Source organism: Equus caballus, chromosome 2, assembly GCF_041296265.1.
Source record: "Equus caballus isolate H_3958 breed thoroughbred chromosome 2, TB-T2T, whole genome shotgun sequence".
NCBI classification, from domain to species: Eukaryota; Metazoa; Chordata; class Mammalia; order Perissodactyla; family Equidae; genus Equus; species Equus caballus.
In genome coordinates, this window is record NC_091685.1 from 4,451,168 (window position 1) to 4,475,392 (window position 24,225).

At 43.2% G+C, this 24,225-nt stretch overlaps 1 protein-coding gene across 8 annotated transcripts in view; it reads left to right on the forward strand.

Moving 5' to 3' along the window:
• The first annotated feature begins 7,081 nt into the window (after window positions 1–7,081).
• The window catches only part of USP24 (ubiquitin specific peptidase 24), a 139,269-nt gene continuing 122,125 nt past the window's right edge, over window positions 7,082–24,225 (forward strand). For 3 of the 8 annotated variants that reach the window (XM_023629183.2, XM_070247715.1, XM_023629167.2), the window contains exon 1: window positions 7,094–7,517. In XM_023629183.2, coding sequence (XP_023484951.1) covers window positions 7,191–7,517 — 327 coding nt within the window. In that variant the 5' untranslated portion in view covers window positions 7,094–7,190. Of the gene's footprint in view, window positions 7,518–24,225 lie in introns of all 8 variants that reach the window. The other 5 variants (XM_023629175.2, XM_070247705.1, XM_023629160.2 and 2 more) reach the window with 4 other exon arrangements.

Below are 24,225 nucleotides of genomic sequence, written 5' to 3' on the forward strand. Positions count from 1 at the left end.
TCTTTCTCCTAAGAAGATATATAGATGATCAACAAGCACATGAATAAAAGCTCAACATCATTAGTCATCAGGGAAATGCAAATCAAACCACAAGATACCACTTCACACCCACTGGGATGGCCATAATGAAAAAGTCAGCTTACAGTAAGTATTAGAGAAGATTTGGAGAAATCAGAACCCTCACACGCTACTGGTAGGAATGTAAAATGTTTGGGCCACTTTGGAAACAATTTGGCAGTTGCTCAAAAACTTAAACATAGAATCAACATTTGACCTGGCAATTCTACCGTCAGGAATATACCCAAGAGAAATGAAAACACATGCCCACGTAAAAAGTTTTACATAAATGGTTATAGTAGCATTATTCATAACACCTAAATGGTAGAAGCAACTCAAATGTCGGAGAGGTTGTGGAGAAAAAGGAACCCTCATACACTGCTGGTGGGAATGCAAACTGGTGCAGCCACTATGGAAAACAGTATGGAGATTCCTCAAAAAATTAAAAATAGAACTACCATACGATCCAGCCATCCCACTACTGGGTATTTATCCAAAGAGCTTGAAGTCAGCAATCCCAAAAGTCCTATGCACCCCAATGTTCATTGCAGCATTATTTACAATAGCCAAGACATGGAAGCAACCTAAGTGCCCAGCAACAGACGAATGGATAAAGAAGACGTGGTACATATATACAATGGAATACTACTCAGCTGCAAAACAGAACAAAATCATTCCATTTGCAATGACATGGATGGACCTTGAGGGAATTATGTTAAGTGAAATAAGCCAGCTAGAGAAGGATAATCTGTGTATGACTCCACTCATATGAGGAATTTAAAATTATGGACTAAGAACAGTTTAGCGGATACCAGGGGAAACGTGGGGCCGGGGGTGGGCACAAAGGGTGAAGTGGTGCACCTACAGCACGAATGACAAACATTAATGTACAAGTGAAATTTCACAAGATTGTAACCTATCATTAACTCAAAAAAAAAAAAAGGAAAAAAAAAGAAGCAACTCAAATGTCCCTCATGAATGGATAAACAAATTGTGGTATTTCCATATAATGAAACATTATTCAGGTATAAAATGGAATGAAATACTGATACATGCTAGACAACATGGATAAAGCTTGAAAACATTATACAAAGTAAAAGAAGTCAGACAAAAAAGATGACATACTATAAAATTCCACTTACATGAAGTTTCTAGAATAGGCAAATCTATAGAGAGGAAAGAAGATCAGTGGTTGCTCAGCACCGGGGCGAATGAGGAGATAGAAGATGGGCAGCTAAAGGTGGTGGGATTTCTTTCTTAGCTGATGAAAATATTCTAAAATTGACTCTGGTGATAGTTGCTCATATCTGTGAATATACTAAAAACCTCTGAATTGTACACTTTAAGTGGGTGAACTGTACGGTATGTGAATTACATCTCAATAAAGCTGTTAAAAAAATTGATGCCAATCTCTGGTGGCTGTTTTTATTGTTTTTTAAACATATATAATGGGTATGAATTTGCATCCATCAAAATCTGGTACATTAAATATCATTTTATTTTATCTTTTCTGAGACAAATTAAAGCTCAGTTCAACCCCCATTTGCCAAAGTATTGAGATGTTGAATTGCAGTCATAACTAGGGCTCCCTCCCCTCCTGCAGGGGGCATTTATACAAGTCATAGGCATCTTCTGCAGTCTAGAGTTCAGGAAGGGCCCTCTGGTCCTTGGTCTGTATAGTTAACACAAGAAGGCTCCCAGTCCAAGCCCGCGCAGGCTAAGGTCCTTTGAGAGAAGCTGGTTCTGTTGCTTCCTGGCCCTGCTAAAGATTGGAGAATTTTGTGGATGCTGAAAATCCTGGGACCCATGCAGTCATTCCTCTTCAACCTCTTTCTGCTTCTGGGGCACTGAGGCAGCGGGGCAGGGCTCTTCCTGCTCAGGGAATCTCCAAAGTTCTGACCTCTTCCTAGTCTTGGAAAATCTCCTTCTCTGTCAGGGCCTGCACCTTTTGTCCCCAACCTTGAAGTGCTTTACTCCAACTTCTTCCCTTCTATCAGATTTGTGCTTCCAGGAATGACAGATCTGCTTGTTTAAGAGAATCCTTAGTGAGAACAACTAGATAAGCTGGGAAGAATAGAAGAAATACCTATTTGAAGGCCTTGGAAAGTTTCCTAGTGAGAACTTGAAAGCTTCTCAAATCCCAAAGAAAGGAAGTACTACAGAGAGCTGAGCCCAGCATTCGGCATTGCTTTTCCCTTTGATGTGTTTGCTGATTCTCAATCAGCAACCAACAGGCGGAGAAGCTGAGGAGAGGTTTGGGCAGTCTTACAGGGCTGAGATGACAAAAATCGCAGATCAAAGGCCACTAAAGAGGGAGTGCCCTGGTAAACACCCTAGGCTTTCATGTGGTATGGTAATCTGTTACACTGGTGGCCCCCTAACGAACCACAGCTTCCAGTATTTATGCCTTTGGATGGTCCCCTTCATATTGGCTTTGGGCTTGGCCACGTGATTTGTTTTTATCAATAGTATATCAATAAAAGTAACACAAAGAGAGATTTGATAAGCAGTTGCTCGCTGAGGTTTGTACTTCTAGAATTCTCCCTCTTAGAACCCAACCTCCATGCTTAAGGAAGTCTAAGTTTTCCCAGTGGAGAGACAGGCCATATGGAGAAGGCCTGGAGGATGGGACACTATGTGGAGAGAGAGGCCATGTGGAAGAGCACCAAAATGCCTCAGCCAAGTTCTCAGGTGAACACAGCTCTACGAGTGACCCCAGCCAACACCAAATGGAGCAGAACTGTCCAGTCAACCTAGAGGTTTATGAGAAATAATAAATCATTTTCACTTTAAGCCACAAGCACTGGGATGGTTTGAGACACAGCAATAAGTAACTAAAACAGTTGGGAACCCTAAGGAATGCTAGGAGTAAGGGTGAACCAAAAATAGACCAATCCTCACAAAGATTGAGGTCTGGCTTCAAAAAAAACTTAATCCTTTACTGGGTTAATTTGCTCATCATCCTTATTCCAAATTGCCTGCCAAAAGCTAAAATAAATCCTCTCTTAAGGAAGATACCATCTACAACCTCAGGTCATCCATATTGTTTTTAAACAATACACAATATACAAAATAAATTTCCCAGAAATTTCTTAAAAATCATGCTTACAAAACTATAAGAATTGAGACTAGTAAGAGAAAAAGCAGACCGAAAAAACAGACCCATAGGAAATCTAGATATAGAAGTTATCAGACACAGATCATAAATTAACTGATTAATATGGTCAGGAAACCAAAGGACAAGATAAAGAGTTTCAGCACAGATATGGAAGCCATAAGAATTAGAGTGAAATGATAGAGCTTAAATATACAATAACTGAAATTAAGAACTCAATAGACAGACTTAAGAACAGATAAGAAAGATGTAGCAAAAGAAAGAATCCATGAACTAGAAGAGAGGACGGAAAATATATCCAGACTGAAGCGCAGAGACAAAAGAATAAAAAATATAGAAGCAAGCATAGGAGTCAGACGTGATTCAGCGAAGAGAGCCTCGCATTCAAGTAACTGAAGTCTCCCGAGGAGAGGAGAGAATGAAATCAAATTAATACATAAGGAAACAATGGGCAAGAATTTTCCAAGCTAATGAAAGTTCTCAAGCCACACATTCAAGAATCTCTGCAAACTCCACTGAAGATTAATACAAAGAAACCCAGACATATCATAGTAAAACTGCTGGAAACCAAGAACAAAAGGACAAAGACTGTAGATTGGATAAGAACACAAAACTCAACTCTTCATTTCAAAGTGGCTACGTAGGAAGCTAACTGGTCTCGTCGCGTAACTGGATTCTCCACCCTTACTCTTTCTCCCTTCCAGACTGTTCTCCACACTGCTGTTAGAGCGACCTTTCTGAAACTTACATAACATCACCCCCTGCTCCACATAAGCATCTGGGAGGCTCCCGCTCCCTCAGAATAAAGTTCAAACCCCACATCTCAGTTCAAGTGGCCTCAAGCCTGGTGTCTAGATCCCCTTCTCACGACTGCCTCTCTAGGTGGCCACACTTCAGCCATACTCCCCTGCCTTTGAATTCCTCCAAGTTGCTTTCCTCTCACCCTCTCCAGGGTCCTTGCAAATGTTGTTCCTACTCTTATGAAGTTTCTCCCCTCATCTCATATTCTTTTTCCTGCCTTTTCCACTTTCTGTCAGATTATAGTTTAAATATCATTTCCTCTTGGAAACTTTCCAGAATTCCAAAGTTAGCAATTTCCCCTACAGAGGGCAAGAAATTGTCCATTACATCTTGAGATTCCCCTATGAAAGCACCTATCACACTTTATGATGACTGCTTATTTGTCTATTTCTCTTTAAAGACAGGAAGTTCTAAAAGGGCAGAAATGTACATGTCTTGCTCACAGGTGCCTCCCTAGTCCTCAGCCTGGCTCAAAATAGATCCTCACTAAATATTTTTTAAATTACTTATTAATATTAGAAAACCCTCATTATCTTGTCTTCAAGACAATCCATCATACCTCTCTTCTAGACCCAGCTATTTTTTAATTCTTCCAAAAGCCTCTAGAGAAGGACAAATGTGAATTGTTATATATTTGTTTTGATCCTTTTAACATTTTCAAGAGTTTACTGCAATTAAATACAAAGAAAAAATAAATAAATAAAAATGTAAGTGAAAGTATGAATACTCATACCACAGGTCCCTCCCCTGCTACCCAAATTCAACAGTTTGAAGTGCTCACTCGCTTTCTTACATGCAAAAAAAGTGTGATTACACTACTTGCATCTTCAAATGACACTCTGGGTTTTCAGTCACTCCAGGATCCGGTTAAAAAACGGCCCTCCTTGTTTTTTTGTAGCCTTTTGTGGCTCCTTTCCAGTTTTCATTGCAGACTTTGTTTTTCTCTGCTTCCTTCTCTGCTTCCTCTTCTCAGCTCAGCACAGCTTCCTCTGTCATGTTCTATGAACCTGCCACTGTTGATGAGTTCTTTGTGCCATCTGAATTGGTCAGCTCTGTCTCATTACCTCTTGGGTTCTATTTCGAATTTTAGTGGCAAACAATTTTTTCTTTACCTGTTACTTTCTCTCCTCTTGTAACTCACTTCTTAATTTGGTCACTGAATTAACTCTTTAAACACAGAAGGCAAAACTGAATGCCATCATCAAATTTTATCTGCTTAGTTTTCTGTTGCATCACCAATGCCGAGAACAGTACCTGGCACTGTGTGTAAGTACTCGGTATAAATTTGCTGAATATATTAAATATCTTGGCATATACTCTATGACAGGCTGCTCGGGTTGATTTACATTACTGTTGTTCCTCATTTGCCACAGATAAATATTTAAAATGTCATTGTGCATAGCATAAAGTGCTAGAAGTTGATAGCACTTAGTAAAATTTTATTTCAGTATATATACTGTGACATGATCCAATCACAGCAGGTTCTTTTTTGCTGTCATTCGGGAATGTAAGAAGAAGAAGGACTGTTTTGTTATTTTTATTCACAAATTAAGAGACGACTTCCTTTAGACACCAGGCCTAGTCTTTGGTATACAATCTAGCCTCTAATCGGTACAACAAACACACTAACTTCATTTAAATGTAAAGAAGAGTGATAAATTCACCCTGTAAATCAAATTGCTGGTGTTTACAAATACAGGTGGCAAGTACCGGGCAAGAAGGGCTCATGGTCCGGGGGAAAAAGCTGTTAACAGAGAGACGCCAGGGAAAATTTCTGAGTACTCCCACTAATTTAAGATTTGGAATAGTGGGGACCTTAGTGTGTGCTGGATTGGCAATAAGAGGGGTTTGATGGGAAGAGAAAAAAGGTTAGTTTATGGACTTCAAGGTTCTGGAAGAAACCAGGCTGAGGGCATTAGGAGGTGAACTAAGTTAGCAAGCATGTAGTGAGACAAGGAAAAAGCATTAGGACCTTGGGAGAGGGTGAGGAAAGAACCTACGAGAAGCATAATGAAAGGAAATTGAAGGGGGCAAACAGCAAGGGCCCGGGCTGAGGTGGTGGAGTCGAGGGGACTAAAGATATGGCCCCTGAGCGCTAATGCTGAAGGTGGAAAGAAAAAGGAAAGCAAGCAGGCCCTAAAGGGGAAGAGGAAAGCCGGGAGACAGAAATGAACACGGTGGGCCCCCTTCCCAAAGGGCAGCAGCAGAGAGGGACTCCTGAGCCACAGGCTGGAGTAGAAAGTGTGGGCGGGTGGGTGCGCGTCAGGCGGGGAGCGGAGGTCCACGGTGTTCCCGCGAGCCTGTGGCTGCAGGGAGGTGATGCAGTGTGGGGTCCTGGAGGTTTGCATAGAGGGAGCTGGGATTTAGAGTTCAGGCTGTGAAAATATGTTTCGGACTCCGCGGATTTCAGCGTGAGAGTGGGTCGAGTTCAGTCAGGTTTGGGGGGGCAGGTGGCCGGTCCCTGTAGGAAGGACAGCTCATCGAGGGCTGGGAATTCATTTCCGCCGGTTTGGAGTGCTTTCAGTGGGAGACGGAGGGACCTGGGTCCAGCGTAAGCGGGCTGAGCTCCGGCTCGGGGCGGTGTGTTTCGGGCGGCGCGGCGGGCGAACCGTGGAGCGGGCGGCCTCACCTCGGGCCGCGCGGGGAGCGCCGGCGCCACGGGCACCGCGGAGGCTCGGGCGCGAGGCGGAGGCGCCGCCGCCGGGGCGGGGCCGGGCGAGCGGCTGGGGGACTCGGGGCGTTCCAAGAAGCGCCTGGCCCCCGCCCGCCCGCCGCCCGCTCCCGGGGGGACCTGTTGCTGGAGGAATGGGCGGCGGCGGCGCCTGCCTCGCTCCGCCCGGGCCCCGCGGCGGCCCTCTCGCCCCACCGTCGCTGCGCCGCGCGGCCCGTCCCTCCGTCCTTCATTAAAAGGCCTCCCCCCACCCCGCGCCCGCGGCCGGCGAGCCTGGGGGCGGCCCGGGCGGCTTCCGGGAGGGCGGCGGCGGCGGAGGCGGAGGCCAACATGGCGGCGCGCAGGGCCGGGCCGGGCCGCCGCCGCGCCTGAGCGCCCACCGCCCTCGCGCGGCTCGCGGCGCCCACGTCCGCCCCCAGCCGGGCCCGGCGGCCGCGGGCGCGCAGGCCGGCAGCGCAGCGGCCCGCCGCGCGCGGGGACGGCCCACCAGGCCCGGGAGCCGCGGCCTCGCCGCCCGCCGGCCGGCGCGGCCCGGAGGCCGGCGCCATGGAGTCGGAGGAGGAGCAGCACATGACCACGCTGCTGTGCATGGGCTTCTCGGACCCCGCCACCATCCGCAAGGCCCTGCGTCTGGCCAAGAACGACATCAACGAGGCCGTGGCGCTGCTCACCAACGAGCGGCCGGGCCTCGACTACGGCGGCTACGAGCCCATGGACAGCGGCGGCGGCCCCAGCCCCGGGCCTGGCAGCGGCTCACGCGGCGACGGCGGCGGCGACAGCGGCGGCGGCGGCGGCCCCTCCCGCGGCGGGAGCACCGGAGGCGGGGGCGGCTTCGACCCCCCGCCCGCCTACCACGAGGTGGTAGACGCCGAGGTGAGGAGGGGCGGGTGGGCTGAGTCCCGCGGGGAGGGGACACACCCCGCTGGGCTGGAGTGCGGAGGAGCGCTGGGCGGGGGAGGCACCGAGACAGAATGGAGCACCGGGCTCGTCGGGACGGAGGTCACCAGACTGGGGTCAAGTGCGGAGAGAGACCCACAGGGGAGGGGCAGGATGGGAGTTAGGGATGCGGGGCTGCGCGGCAGGGCGGGGAGGGGTGTCCTAGGCTTCGGGCTAAGCGCGCCTAGGGAGCGGGCCCTGGTCTGCGATGGGGAGCAGGGCCCAAGGCTAGTATCCGAGATGGGGAAAATAGTCACATTAGCCTGGAGCGTGTGATGGGGAGGACGCGTGTTTCAGGGGGTCAGAAGTGGGGTACTGGTAGACTAGGCTAGGGTCGGAGATTTCGTGGCCCCAGCTTTCAGTGAAGGAGCGGGGCAGGCACCAGGTTCAGAGTCAGAGAAAAAGTGGGATGGGCCAGTATTTGCTATGGTCAAGAGGAGGACTGTTGCGGTTAGGAATGGGGTTTAGGTTTTAGCCAAGGGCCCAGAGGCGATTGGGCAGGGTCTGAAATGAAGAGAGACTAGGCAGGGGCCGGGAATGGCAAGAATTGATAGAAGGTGGGGGAAGGGGCTCAGCCGCAATAAGGTCTGGGTTGGGGAGACCGGCGTTAATAAGGTCAGGTATTAAAGCAGTGGGGATTGGATTGAGAGACGGAGACGTTAGAGGTAAGAGACCAGGGCAGGAATCGGAGCTGAGGAGAGGCTAGGCAGTGATGGGGACTGGAATTGGAGGATGAAGCTGGACCAAGTCTGGGAAAGGGGGGCTGCTGGTCATCGATAAGGTCAGAAAGCAGGGAAAACTACACTTGGGAAAGGGATTGTAGTCCCTACAATATGCTGAGGGTGCTTTGCAGAGGGACGGGGGACAAGGTGGGAGGTAAGTGGAAGTGAGGAATGTGAGGGAGAAAGGGCCACATCTAGGCGAAAGGGTTTTGATCAGAGATCTCAAGTCTGGGCGGAGAAAATTAGGCCTGTTTAATTTGGAATGTGAGCAAAGAACATGAGGAAGAAAACGGAGTTTAACTTCAATTTTTAGAAAAGAATTAACCAGAAGCACCAGTGCTTGTGAATAATTACTTTGCAGAAAAATGGCAGCTCATGGCAGGAATTTTGGTCAGATTCATCGGTTACTGCATCTCAAGGGTCCTGGAGCACCGGGTGGCCTGATCACAAAACAGTGCAGATCTCCCATTCGTGGGTTTGTGTTTTTAAACAGAGATATGAATTTGGATAATTCTTAATGAAGCTAAGCCTTCCGAAAGAATTTTTCCTAAATGTGACATGGTTCTCATTATACGCTTTCGCAGCAGTTTGGGCTGTAGTAGCTTGGGAAAGGAGGCAGCACTTCAAAAAAACAGGTTTCTTCGCAAGACTCCTTTGGTTTCCAGACTTCCACACACTTGATTGATTGCCGTCTGTTACTAGTAACTCAATTGTATCTTTGACTAGTGTGTGGAAGTAAAGATTGTTATTACCCTAGTTTGGGGGGAAATTCCCATGTAATTAATTGTACTTAAGTCACTTTAAGAAATGAGCTCTTTGCGAGTCCCCATCACTCCTCTTCTTGTTCCTTCCAGTTTTGACCTAGTTTTGAAATAAAGGAGAAAGGCACTGCTTTTTCTGAAGGTGTTTGTACAACACTACAAAGCTCGGTGTATCTTCACTTTGTGAGAAATTTTATTCTTTTTTTTCTTCTGTCACACCTTTTCGTTTCCTGTGATTGGAAAATCAAATTAATGTTAGGTGGTTCTTTAACGTTAGTGGTGGTGCCTATACATAGAAGTACACAGAATTGGGACTGGCTTCTTTTCACACGAATGACAGGCTGAAGAGTTTGTTTTTAGGTAAAATCCAGAGACTATATCTTTTTGAAGACTTGTGTCAAGTTTTCCTTCCCTCTTGACCTGTGGGTTGGGCCTGAGAAGGCTGCACCGTTTACTTTTGTGAGCTCACGAGGGGCTGGTGACTGAGGCTGCTTTACCCAGAACTATACTGGCAGAAATGCAGGCGCCTGGTGAGGCCGTTTAACCCAGTTTTTGTCTCTGTAGTTGTACAAACCTTCTTGGATGCCACCTGTGCAGCGTGTCATCCGTGCTGGAGACAGTGGGAAACTGAGGCTTTTGATCTTAGGAAATAGGGAAAGGTGCTCATTGTTGTTGAGCATCTCCGTGTGTCAGGCTCTGTATTAGGTGCTTTATACATTTTATTTAATCCTCAACGAGGTAATTAATATCATTACCCTTTTAGAGTTAGGGTTACTTAGTGGCAGAGTCTGAGTTTAAAGCCGGGTCTCTCTGACTTCAGTGAAGGTGTGCTTTTCACCCTGCTCAGCTCATGGTTTTAGGATTGAATTCGTTTTAGGATGAGAAGGAAAGGTAAAGAGGGAAAGAGACAAATTTTGAGGTTATTGTACAAGTCTAAGAATGATGTGGCAAGCACTGAATCAAGGCATTAGGAATAGAATAATGAGTAGAATGAAAGGAGAAACATAGATTTTTAAAGCAGAAGACTTTAGAAGTTAATAATTAGCTCAGCTCCCTTGTTTTACCAATGCAGCCTTGCGGGCCCCAGAGGGGATAGGGGATGCGGGCTGTCCCCACAGAGCAGTTAATGGAAGAGACCGGGCTAGATCTGAGGCCTGCTCACCACGAGTCCAGTGCACTGTCTCCCTCCCAGCTGCCTGCCTTTCACGTGACAAAGGAACAGGACGGAGGGAGGCAGCGACGGCTTGAAGGGGATGAAGAAAAGGGAAGTGCAACAAACTGGGTGAAGTTTGTCAGCTCTTGTATAATCTACCCATTTTATTTCTAAAAAATGAGGACTTTACTTTGAAATGATTTATTTATTTAATGCATAGGAGATTTCAGTTTCAGTGTCCTCTTCATGTTTGGGAATACACAGATTAGAATATGATTGTTAAAAAGGAAAAGTGATTACCTTTGTTTTGTGTTTGTGGTTTGGGGACAGAACTGATCCTCTCCTTCAGTAAATATTTAGTGACTTCCGTGTCGGGGCAGGGAGCAGAGAGGTGACAGAACATGGAGGTGCGTTCTAGGGGGCTTAGTGCAAGCCTCTCATTTTACAAGCGGTGACTTCCCAAGGTCGTGTAGCTAGTCAGGTAAAGCAGTTGAGTAATTTGGGACCATGCTATAATTAGGACTGGGTTTAAAAATTAAAATATGGAAAATAAAAGCGGTTAACTTCTAGTTCAGTAGAAGCAGGGAGCGCACAGATAAAAAAGACCCAGGTATCTAACAGTACATGTAAAACTGCACAGAAAGCCACCTATTTAATATCCTCCAGTTAAGCAAAGGTATCATTTTGCAGAAAGTTGCATTTGGTTGTTACTTAGAATGTCTGATGTAGGTGTATATGTAATTCCTGGTCTCTGGCTCTTGAAGGGACTTTGAGAAGCTGTCCCGTTTTGATTTTGAATAGCAGTACCTTACTTTCCATGCAGATGAGACTCTGTTCTATTATTAAAGAGAGTGAGATCTCACAGCTGCTCTAAATAGCTTACCCAGATGTGTAACACACGCACTGTTGGGAAGCAACCTTCCTTGTTTCTTATGTGGCTCATGTAAACCCCTCTGACCACTGCCATGGGCTTGTTCCCTGGTTCTGCCCTTCACAGAGCTGGGAGAGTTGGTCCTTTAAGAATTGTGATCCTGTCCCAGGGTCAGTAGAAATCAGAACCATGTACTGTTGTGGGCATCTTATAAAATGTAACAATTGTGAAATGTATCTTATTATTGTCTCCTTATTTTGTCTTTAGAAAATACTAAAATGAAATTCTTTTTGCAAGATTTCAATTACCTTTCTTGACTGTCTAGTTCTATGATGATAACACTTGGTAATATAACCTAACAAATATTGTGAACTCCTTGTTTTGTTCTTGTTTTAATGTGGACATTCCTTCTAGAGATATTTTGTTAGAAGTATTTGCAAGATTTCACTGCTTTTTTATTTTTTGAGAGCCCCAAAGTTGGTCCTGCTATAAATATATCTAAGTCACATTAATTTGTTGTTCCTTAACTTACCTCATTTCTGCTTTTTTTTCCCCCCTTTGGTAGTAAGGGGGAGTTATAAATGAGTTAAAATTATAATACCATCAATTTTTATATTAAGGTTTGTATTACAATTCGTGTTCTTTTTTCCCTAAGATACAACAATCCTAGTACATTTGTGGAGTAAATATCAAATAAGTAAATTTTAGTTAATTATTAGTGATATGAATACACGACTTGTAATTTGTGACTATGACTTGGTAAATTAAAAAAGAAGAATCCATTTAAAGGTTTTAGAGTGAAAACCAAAATAATTTCAAAAATCAGTTGGAAGTAGATGAAATAAAAGTAGAGACTCTTCAAGGTTAGTTTAGCATAGCCTAATTTTTGAAATAAGAATTTCTTTATAGTGTAGTATATGCATCTCCTTTGGGAATGAGGCTTGTGGGTTCATCTGACAGTTGCATTCTCACCTTGTAATTACCTGGCCATATGCTGTTAGAATGAACGTAATTTGGCACGAAGGAAGTACGTCGTCGTGGCTCTAGTGATATCCTGGTAGGTGCTGACTGCTTCGTACAGCATAATAATGCTGCTAGCTTAAAATTTGAAATAATTACAGTATTAGAAAAGTAAATGTTGTAATGTTTTAGCCATTTGAGGAAAGGGTTTCAACTTGAATACAACCTAAATAGCAGACAGACATCAATGCACTATGATTTTTGTGCTTACTGCCTAAATATCATATAACCTTGATTTTATTTGAATCTGAGTGTGAAGATGAAAAGTTTTCTCTTTTAATAAGAACTATTGTATTTAGACAGATTTAGTTAAATAATATGTTTTATATCTGGACTTCTTTTTTCTCAGAAATTTTTCGTATTTGGAACACCAGAGAGAAATACGAAGTAAACACATAAATACATAAGATTGAACCCTTTCAAAACACCCCCACACATTTAATGCACTAAAGTTCATGCATTTCACTCATCTGTGTTTTAACTTGTTTTTTTTAAAAAACATAGTTCAAATAAGTTTAAATGTTAGGTTTCCTAGCAATTTAGAAGGGTTGTGTAGTAGTCCAGACATGGGATGGTGAGCTGTTCGAGGCAAGCACTTTTGACAACAGTGAGAAGTGGCCGGGAGCAGCTCAGTGGGAGAGGAGGGGAACTCCGGCCGACTCAGCCAGCGGGCCAGCCTGTGTGGATGGGGCCACAAGAAGCAGCTGTCTGTGCTTCGTGACCCTGAGCGGGTGACGGTTGAGTGATGCCACGCTCAAGAAGAGGCTCCAGTGTGCTCTGTTTAAGAAAGGCCAGGAACAATAGTACATTCTAGCAAGGATTTAGTTAAAAAAAAAGAGGAATAAAGTTGGGTACGTAAAGAAGTAAGCTTCAGGCACCTGGAAAATTCAGGTTCGAGGGACATTTCAGTTTGAGGATTCGAGATTGTGGAGGCCCTCCTAAGAAAGTTGTACTTTATTTTCAAAAGTAAACGTTTTTTCTCACCTTCCTTCTAGGGAGTTTTAGTTTCTTTTGAAGTTAGTATTTCTTGTTATTATCATAGGAATTTTTATTGTTCAGCATTAAAACACTTCAATCACAATTGACTTATGAAAATTTTTTGTTAAGCTCATATTAGTAGTAGGTGACATTATTTTTATTGTTGATAATCTGTTTGGTGAGTTTTTATTAAAGTATCTTATAACCATTTTGTTTTTATGATGTTTACAAGCTCACATCGCTGGCAATTGTGAGAACCCTGGCTTCCACCATTAGTGACGTACATTTTTTATTTCTCTGTGTGTGTGTGTGTTCCATGTGTAAGGGAAGTGGAGTCTGTTTGTTTTAGAGGTTAACCTTAAGCTAGTTAATGGAACATAGAACTGTAGATTTGGTTTATTTTTGTTTGTTCTGGAGAAAAGAGCTAACACAACTAAGTTGAAATTTTATTCTGATAATCTTTCCAGAAACTGAAATGTTTCAGCCGTGTTGCAGAGGTCTGTGGATTCTTTTTCTAGGGCTGAGTTGAAGATCTGATTTCCCCCTTAGAGATAAGAAACGTCTTAGGTACCGACCAAAGTCTTCCCACTTGTAATGATAAGCTCTGTTGTCCCAGCACGCAGTCGCGGCTCTCTCTTAGGATCGGAGACAGCTGTTGTATTGTGACATTTCATTGACATCGTTTCATACTCTTTCACTTAAGTTTAAGGTGTTTATGATGTTGGAAATATTTTCTAAGAACAACTTTGTAAACAACATGGTACAGTCTTTTTTTTAAAGATTTTATTTTTTCCTTTTTCTCCCCAAAGCCCCCCGGTACATAGTTGTGTATTCTTCGTTGTGGGTTCTTCTAGTTGTGGCATGTGGGACGCTGCCTCAGCGTGGTCTGATGAGCAGTGCCATGTCCGCACCCAGGATTCGAACTAACGAAACACTGGGCCGCCTGCAGCAGAGCGCGCGAACTTAACCACTCGACCACGGGGCCAGCCCCCAACATGGTACATTCTTTATCAGTAGTTTTCCAAAATGGTTTTTGAAATTAAAATTTTTTTCAGAAAGACTTGTTGTGCAGACATTCTATTGCCAAGACTTTTCGATTTCTGCTTTGTGTACTTTTACAATCTAGCTTTTCATAAACAGGTCAGTTTTTTGTTTTTTTTTGTTTGTTTGTTTGTTTTTTTTTGCTTTTTTCCCTCTCTTTTCATTTCCTACTCCTTTATTGTCAATTTTGGTTGAAAATTGAATTGCTTTTTGAAACCTGTGTTTGGAAATCTGCAGTGAAGCATTTTGTTAGCAATTTAAAGTCTATTTCAGATCCTAGAAAATATGAAGGTATTCCATACTGAAAATGGCAACCCCGTCTATCATTGTTAAATCTAGTCTAGACTCATTGCTCTCTTTGCTTAGTGAACAGCCTGTTTAGAATTGAACCCTAAGTCTCTCTCCAGCCCCTCTGTCTATCCCCACTGTTACTGCCCTGGTTTTGTTCATGTCCCTTTCTTGCTGTTTCTCTGTGCCATTCAGTGGCACCAGAATGATCTTTCTAAAATGCAAATATTAGTCACGGGATAATCTTGCTCAAAAACGTTTGGTGGTTCCTCATTTCCTATAGGTAAACTCTAAACTTTTTTTCCAGGTCTCTAAACTTAGCCATCTGTTCTCATCATGCCTTCATTCCATGTTCTCCTTTGCAGTTTAGGAACCATCTGTTGCACTCCTCTCACCCCCAAACCCAAGTATCCATCTGCTTGACTGACACCTATTCGTTCTGCAAGGTTCGCTCAAATGCCTTTTTCTCTTTGCCGGACACTTGTCTCACGCCACTGCGCCTCTCCCTCTGCATGTTGTCTGTTGTCCCTTCGCTGAGTAAACCCGTGACTGTGTTCTCGTTTAAGAAAAGCTGTGTTAACCTACATGCACCTGGATTTCCATTAGGCTTGAGGAGCGACACTGTTTCTTTCTATCTCTGTGTCCCTAGTACCCCTGGCTCACAATGTTCGATTGCATAGAGTGATGGCTACATGAATGGATGGAAAGAAATCTTAAATGAAATACAAAGTCAAATGATATGTGAAAGAATATTGAACCAGGGATTTGGGAGAGAGTGCCTTTTTGTTCATCATTCTGTTGTTTGCTGACTATATCTTTGGGCAAGTCAGTTTGCCTCTCTGAGCCTCAGTTTTCTCATCTATAAAATGGGGATCTTGGACTAGATATGTGGTTAATTTTTTTCATTCATTGACCTCTGAGAAATTGAAAGCTATGAGGTCTCTCAGAAAACAGCACGTGTAAATATACACACTTAATTTTTGGAATAAGCTGGTGCTAAAATATTAATACTATTATTTTGGGATGATGAGACTACAGGTGATTCTCTTTCTGTGTTTCTGAATTAAAAACAAATTTTAATGAGCTTTTAAAAAGTATACAAACTTTATTAAAATGAAGACAAACCGAACTGTGCTGTCCATTAAAATGAAAGTAGCTAAAAAAAACCTATTTCATGGTTCTTAGGAAAATTTTGCCTAGAGTCCAAAACTATTTTAAAACTTTGCTACCAATGAGGGCTGGCCCAGTGGTATAGTGATTAAGTTTGTGCACTGTGTTCTGGCAGCCCGGGGTTCACAGGTTCAGTTCCCAGGTGTGGACCTACACACACCGCTTGTCAAGCCATGCTGAGGCAACATCCCGCATACAAAATAGAGGAAGGTTGGCACAGATGTTAGCTCAGGGCCAATCTTCCTTAAGCAAAAAAAACCCAACCAAACAAAAAAAACCCACAAAACTTTGCTAATAGGAAAATTAAATACAAAAATTTAATTTGTTTTTTCTCTGACTGAAATACAGAAAAAAGTATACTGCCTCCTTGTGTATCATAGAACCACTTTTAAAATCTAGAATTCATATTTGATTATCTACTTAGTAGATAGTTTCTTATTTTAGTTATAAGAAAACTGGCTAGAAGATGCACTTCGGCAGGACCTTTCAAACTCAAGCGACAGCTGGAGCTGTGCTGGCTCTTCTGTAGCGTTGCTTTTCCTGCCCTTCTTTTCCGAGTGCTCCCCCAGCCCTCGCCTAGCGTCTGTAGCGTTTTGCGTTGTTCATTGTTTTTAGGATATTGTTGTGTATGACTCCAGTGTGCTTTGATTGGCCTTTGGATTACCTGTCAGTGTTTAAAGACTCTCACAGGTCTGTGACTGTGTTTTGAAAACAGCTGTCTGTAGAGCATAGGTTTTCTTTGTTTGTTTTGCTTTGCCAAAGTGTTGGAATAGAGATGCACACCTGGCCAACACAGCCTTCCTGCCACGCGTGTTTCCTGTGACCCGTGGCCGTCTTAACGATTGTTGGGCTGTTGGTAGGCTCCAGACGCAGTCTCATCTGTTGTTCACAAGAAGCATTCCACTCATTTACCTCTGTTATTTACATAGTGTAATGTACTCTCTCCTGTGTATTTGCTCATTTTTACGAGGGCAGGAGTGCTATTTCTGGTATTTATTAAATGGAAAATAATTAAAGTTTGCAAAAAAGCCCTCTAGATTTATATTAATCATACAAATCAAATTCTAGAGATAAAAACAGACGTTAAACTAAAATGTCAGAGCAGCAAAACAGTCAACAGCCCGTTTAACAGAATAGCCACTCACTTGGTAGGTTTTCCTTAAGACCGATTGTCTGTCGGGCTCTGAGCTGGGTGGTGGGAATCAGTGGTGAGGCGGTCACACGCAGCCCCTTGCCTAGTACAGTTTCAAGGCTGGAGAATTTTCTTATGCTCCAAGTCTAATAATTATAATGTTGTAATTCAGAAACTAGAGGCCTTGAAAAGTTGTGAGTTAAATATGAAAGAGCTTAGATCTATCAAAACCATGTGAATAATGCCGCAGGAATTTTTTGTGATGTAATTTATCTATAATGGTATCCACTGCCAGGAAACAAAGTGATATTTTTCTCAAGTGATATTTCTTTAGTGCCATGGAATGTACAGAACTTGTGTTTATTTGTTAGATGTTTAATATTAGTAGGTTGATGGTCCTCTCAATTAGTATCTCTTCTAAGAATGGTGCTAATTATTTCAATTAAATGTCATTACTTATTGTCCTAAATCGTGAATGTATACGTTTTTCCCAGAAAAGAGAAATTGCTCTAGGGACTGGTCTTAATTTAGGCTAAAAATCTCTTACAATTATTGATAATACAAAAAAAGCTATTTTAAAGCTAGAGGAATGTCGTTGATTTTAGAAAGACTTATGGTGGTGGAAATAGCAGTAACCCATGTAAATGAAAACCTGTCTAGGATTAGTAACATTAGGAATCCTTAGTTTATTATTAGTATTTTGTTTTTTGTGGTCAGTTTTATGTTGGAGTGGACTGTCTTTGCTAAAATTATACTTTAAGTGTGTTAGTAATTTTTATTTTGTAAGATTTCCTTCTCATGATGTCTGCTTCATTTGAAATGTTTAGTAGGTTAAAGTAGCAACACATCATCCTATATTTCACTAGTTTATAGATCATATTTGTTTTCGAGAAAATATCAGTTATCTGTTGAGCAAATTATGTTGAAATTATGCCAGGCAAAAAAATATATATAATATATAAAATCCGTACCATGAAAACAGTTGGTTCATGATATGTGTACAGATACACTGACATCTGAGAGAGCAACAAGCAAGCCCTGTCTGCATTTCCGTACTTTGAGGTTTTTATGGTTGAAGTAGGAAACGTGTCTGTGGTGAAGGAATTCCAGGCGTTTGTGAGGAAGATCAGAGATCCAGTCAGTGCAGAGTTCACCTTGGATTCACCCAGCTCATAGTGATTATAATATGGAAGAGAAATATCCAGAATACTTAGCTAGATTCCCTTTATAAAACAGAAAAATTATCTGTAGAACTGAGAATATTTCCTGCCTTCCCCTCTCCCTATCCCAATAAACAGAATGAAAAAGGTGAAAGTTTAAGGATTAAAATTGAAGATTTGTTTCAGAGCTGGAAGGGACCATAGGGGTCTTATGGTGTTAAATCTTGTCAGTTTAGAGATGAGGACCTTGACTCCTGGGTCGTTAGCAGAGTCCGGAAGGGAACCCAGCCTCATGCCTGTCAAGATGTGTTATGTGCACTGCACCGCACTGTCTTTCTGACCCGGGGAAGTCTTCTGCTGTGGGGCATCTCTGCTATGTCCTTCCCTGTAAGCTTGCTGTATTTTAGTCACTACCACTTCCTTTGTTAGATTTTAGTTTGTGTTGGGGGGGCAAAGTTGACATTTGATTGATTTTTTCACTCTCAAAGGTATTTATCTTGTTTATCTTGCTTTCTCATTCAGCACTTTTTACCACCAACAGTGTTCAAAAGTTTACGAAAAGTAGTGAGGGCATGGAGGGGAAGGTTGAGCAAGTGCTCTTCCGTGTGAACGTGCTGTGTCTGTCTGTCTGCTCAGCAGCGCGAATACCTGACAAGGATTAGCAGCCCTCTGCCTGAGTCTCTCCACGGTCGCACACGGGTATTGAGTACTTAAAAATAAGCTTAACAGTCAGTGTACAAATCTCCTACTTTGTCTGTTTCAAGTGTGTATCTCTTAATTTCTTAAAATTTTTTGTTCTCTGTATCAAATACAATGATTATCATAAATATCAACTGGGAAGTATCATACACTGGTAAGTTTGAAATGAAGCATTTTGAATACCTTGGCAAGATGTTAATATGCTAAAAACATAAGACTTGCTTTGCATTATGTATTTTAATGAATACGAAAATAAAACGTAGTATATATTGATTAACTTAGAAGATACCTTAAACAAATCAGCCTTAAGATATGCCAGTTCCTTTATGATTCCTTGCCTATGCGTATGCTTTTTCTCCTACCTGGCATGTCCTCCTTACCCCTCTCCCCGCCTCTTGCCATACTGGATCGTGAGAGTCAGTCCACAGCACCATCTATGTGACATCAGCTCAATCCTTGCACTTGGTCCTCTCCCTACGAAGTAGATTGAACACAGGCTTGTGGTCAGCAGAGAGAGGGGTGAACATCCTCCTTGTTTCAGTCTAGCAGGCCCCATGAGACTCCAGGCACTGGCACACCGCAGGTGCTGTGGTCAGGTTTGCTGTGGTTTTCCCGTAGAGGTTGATACCTTCCGTTATGTTTCCTCCCATCCATCCTTGCCCTCTCCTAGTTCCAAGTGCCTTCTTGAGTTTGAATAGAAACCCTTCGGTACCTCAGTTGTAGGGTTTATCCCATTGTATTGGAATTATTTGTTTATTTGTCACCCGGAATGAGATGTGTGTCTTTTGAGGACAGAATCTGATCTTCTGTATTTCCCGTAAAGTCCAGGGTAACACTCGACATAGGACTTACTAAATTAAATGAAAGAATCTGATCTGGAAAATGTTTAGTTTGTGTCACCATGTTGGACACATTTTCCTCCATTCATGTGTATCAAGTAGTCGCTTAAAGCCTATATTGCCTAAAATAACCTTCATCATAGCTTGAAGGTAACATAAATATTTTGGTAGTCTTATAGCAGATTTCTGTTGCAGTGTTCACCTTGCTTTACAGTTTGTGGGAAGGAATTTTTTTGAACTGTTGCCACTGTTTTTATAATGGACATCATTTTGGACATACATTAAATTTGAACTTTGGTATTCAATACCACTCCCTTCGCTTTCTAGGTTTTCCTGTAGCTCACATAGAAAAACATTGCACACAGGAAAGAACATAATGGATGCTGAAAGAAACAAATGCTCTTTTAGCCTTTGGTAGGACCGTTTGCCAGTCTGTTTTTATATAGCTTCATGCGTGGCTTAGTTGAGCTCTACTTCAGTAAGGAGAAGATACTTTGCAGAGACTGTCATTTCTGGAGAAGAAAGAGAAAACATGCTACAGTATAATTAAAGCAGGAAACTGATTTTTAATGTTGTTTTTTATTTCAGACTGTCCTATTTGTTTCTTTTATCACTATAATAAGGATTAATGATGTTACTATTAATCCAAGTGAGTTTATTTTGAAGTAAAGCTACTTAGACACTGTTCATTTTTCCCCATTGCTTTCTCACTCGAGTATTAAAAAAAAGGGTGTGTGGTGGGGAAGTGGGAGGAGGAAAGCACCAGTAGTATGGGAACCACTTGTTGAACACTGAACAAATATTTATTGAACACCTTTGGCTCTGGTCTGGCCTCTGATTGCTGAGACACAGTCCCTGCCTTCAGAGAGCTCAGAGCCCATTGCAGTCGTTCTGAAGGGTGGGCAGTGATGGCCAGCACCAGATGAGAATTGCTTGAGTTGCTCATTTAGAACAGCTCGTCCCCAGCATGGCCTCCAGTTATTCCAGGAGATTCTGACAGAGTGGGGAGAATTGGGTAAAAGTACTTAATAAAGTGTTAGAAAAGGTGTGTGTACTTTGGTCAACTACAAATCCAGTGTGGATGTTGTTTGACTTGTATACTAGATGTATTTTTCCCAAGTTTTTATCTTGAACAGATAAGTGCTATGGAAAAAAATCAGGGAATGGGGGAGAGAGCATGCAGGACTAGAGGGTAGGTATGATAGGGCTGCTTTTTAAAATAGGCTGTTGAGGAAAGGCTTCACTGAGAAGATCATATTTGAGCAGAGAGCTGCAGGGGGAGGTGAGGGAGCAGACTGCATGGTTATCTAGGGAAAAGCGCTCCAAGTCAGGGGTCGGCGAACTTCTGTAAAGGGCCGGATAGTCAGTATTTCAGGCTTTGCAGACCAGGTGGTCTCTGTTGCAGCCACTCAGCTCTGCTGATGTAGCGTGACAGCAGCCATGGACTACACGAATGAGGAAGCGGTCTGTGTTCCAGTGGAACCGTCTTCACAGAAGGAGGCAGTGGGCTGTACTTTGCCGCCTCCTGTGCTGAGCGGAAAGAGCGCCTACTGCAAAGGCCCTGGGTAGGAGCAAGGCTGGCATCCTTGAAGAGCAGCAGGAAGGCCAGTATGGCTGGAACTTAGTGAGGACGGGAAGAGCGAGAGATGAGGTCGGAGGAGAAGGAGAGGGCAGCTCCTCACTAGGGCCTTGGAGGCAACTGGAGTGCTGGCCTGTTTGTCAGAATGAGGAAGGCAAGACTTGAGATTTCTGAACAGGGAGATGACATGATCTGGTGGGAAAGATCCAGAGTTTGTTTTTGGATGCGTTAATTTAAGATGCTTATTAAATACCCTAGTGGACATATCAAAGAGGGAGTTGGATAGATGCCTGGAGTCCAGGGAGGAGGTCTATGGTGGAGCTAAAATGTGAGAGCCTTCAGCTTAGAGATGGTATTTAAAACCTTTAGACTAGGGGCTGGCTCAGTGGCACAGCGGTTAAGTTCACATGTTCTGTTTCAGCGGCCTGGGGTTCGCTGGTTCAGATCCCGGGTGCAGACATGGCACTGCTTGGCAAGCCATGCTGTGGTAGGTGTCCCACAGAGAAAGTAGTGGAAGATGGGCACGGATGTTAGCTCAGGGCCAGTCTTCCTCAGAAAAAGAGGAGGATTGGCAGCAGTTAGATCAGGGCTAATCTTCCTTAAAAAAAAACAAAAACAACAACCCTTAGACTATATATTCTCAAAAGGGCCAGTGGCACTCCAAAGGGGGCCAAAATGGTTCTTAGGGGGTGAAAAAAATCTTCAGTGTTATAATGGTTTGCTCCAAAGTTCAACCCTACCCTACTGAAAAGCGTTCCTGGACCGAATTGGAGCGTGTGCATGCAGGCTTCCCCACACCAAGAAACCGTTCTCAGACACAGCAGGCTGTCTGAGAGTTCAACTCAGTTCTGACGCTATCTACTTAGAGATGGAGTCAGATTCCACAGGAAGGGGCTCAGTCCCATAGGACCGCCTTCCATTTCCGACAGCAGCCCAGGTTGTTACTTGTTCTTATGACCGACTGGCTGCAAATCAGAGGTTCCCACCGCCCCCTCCTCGGGTTTGATTAATTTGCTAGAACAGCTCACAGAACTCAAGAAGACCCATTAACTCACTAGATTACCAATTTACTGCAAAGGACATGAATCAACAGCCAGATGAAAAGATACGTAGGGTGAGGTCCCGAACGAGGGAGCTTCTGTCTTCTTGGAGCTTGGGGCCCGAAATGGTGGCTTGTGGAAGTGTTCTGTTTCCCCACTGTGGAAACTTTCCGAAAAAGGGGTTGACAAGCTGTCGTTTCGGGTGTTTATGGAGGCTTCATTGTGTAGTCATGATGCACTAAATTGTTGGCCATTGACAGCTGATTCAGTCTCCAGCCGCCCCCCTTGGAACTCAGAGGATGGGGCTGAGAGTTCCAATCCTCTGATCACAGGGCTGGTTCTCCTGGCAAGGACGGAATCCAAGAGTCACCTTCATTAACGTAACAAAAAACGTGTGTGTCACTGTCAACACTTAGGAAATTCCAAGGGTTTTGGGGGCTGTTGAGCCAGGAACTGTGAATGAAGACCAAATATATATGAGAAATATATTTTGGTCATCTGAATGACTATATATATATTTCTTTCTTTTTTTTTTTAAAGCATTGGCACCTGGGCTAACAACTGTTGCCAATCTTTTTTTTTTTTTTTCTGTGCTTTATCTCCCCAAACCCCCCCTGTACATAGTTGCAGGTCCTTCGAGTTGTGGGATGTGGGACGCCGCCTCAACGTGGCCTGACGAGTGGTGCCATGTCTGCGCCCAGGATCCGAACCCTGGGCCGCCGCAGCGGAGCACACGCACTTAACCACTCGGTCACGGAGCCGGCCCCTATATATTTCTTATAAATCACAATATTGCACCAATGCAATCTTATTTAGTATTTAATTAATGGAGATGGGATGATTGAGAAAAAAAATGTTTAAAAGTCTCCTTGAAGGAGTGATAATAAAACAAGGTTGAGAAATACTGCAATTAGATTCACCTCAGGGAAATCACCGAGGGAGTGCATAGTCATGTGCCACATAATGACGTTTCAGTCAACGGTGGACCACATATACAATGGTGGTCGTATAAGATTATAATGGAGCTGAAAAATTCCTATTGCCTAGTGACATCACAGCCATTGTAACATTATAGTATTGACACGTTAGTCCCATGTTTGTGGTGATGCTGGTATAAACAAACCTACTGTACTGTGAGTTATATAAAAGTATAGCACATACAATTATGAGCAGTACATGATACTTGATAGTGATAATAAATGTTACTGGTTCATGTATTTGCTGTACTATACTTTTATTATTTTAGAGTGTACTCTGTCTACTTATTAAAAAAAGAGTTTACTGTAAAACACTATGCCATGTTATACTGGAGTAGTCTCATATATCTTGTATTTACTGTGTCTCTTGATCGGATCATTTTGTCTTTTGCTTGATTTAATCTCGTGTTGTTTTGTTCATCATGGCCCCTAAACATACAAAATCCACTGCTAATGTTGCCAGTAAGAGGCCACGTTGAGTGATTGACTTGGAAATGAAATTAAAAGTGTTTAAGGACTACGAAGGTGGAAAATCAGTGATGGTTATTGCTCACCAGTCAAGCATGTCCCATTCCACCATAGCTATGATTGAGAAGACCAAGAACAAAGTCACGGAAGTTGTTAGGGAGTCTACTTTGTTGAAGGCAACGAGACTGACAAAAATTCAAGAAGGAGAAACTTCAAGTGACCTGGGTTGAAGATGAGACACAGAGCATTTCCCTCTCAGCACCATGACGGTCACGGCCAGAGCAATAAGTTTGTTCGCGATGTTGAAAGAAAAGGCTGGACTCGACTACAATGTTGAATTCACTGCTAGCTCTGGGTGGTTTAAACAATTCAAGAATTATTATTCATTAAATAACGTGAAAGTGAGTGGTGGGTCTGTGAGTGCTGATGTGAAGGCAGCTGAAGAATTTTTGGAAATTCCAGATAAGCTGATTGTGGAGGAAAATTACTTGCCAGAGCAAGTATTCAATGTGGATGAAGTCTCTGTATTCTGGAAATGGATGCCTAAAAGGACTTTCAACCATAAGGAGGCCAGGTCAATGCCAGGTTTCAAGGCTTTTGAGGACAGGAAAACAGTCTTGCTTGGGGGCAGTGTTGCAGGCTACAAAATGAAACCCTTTGTGATCTGGCACAGTGAGAAAACCAGGGCCTTCAAGCATGTCAGTAAGCACACACTGCCATTGTACCATGGGAGCAAGAAGAAGTCAT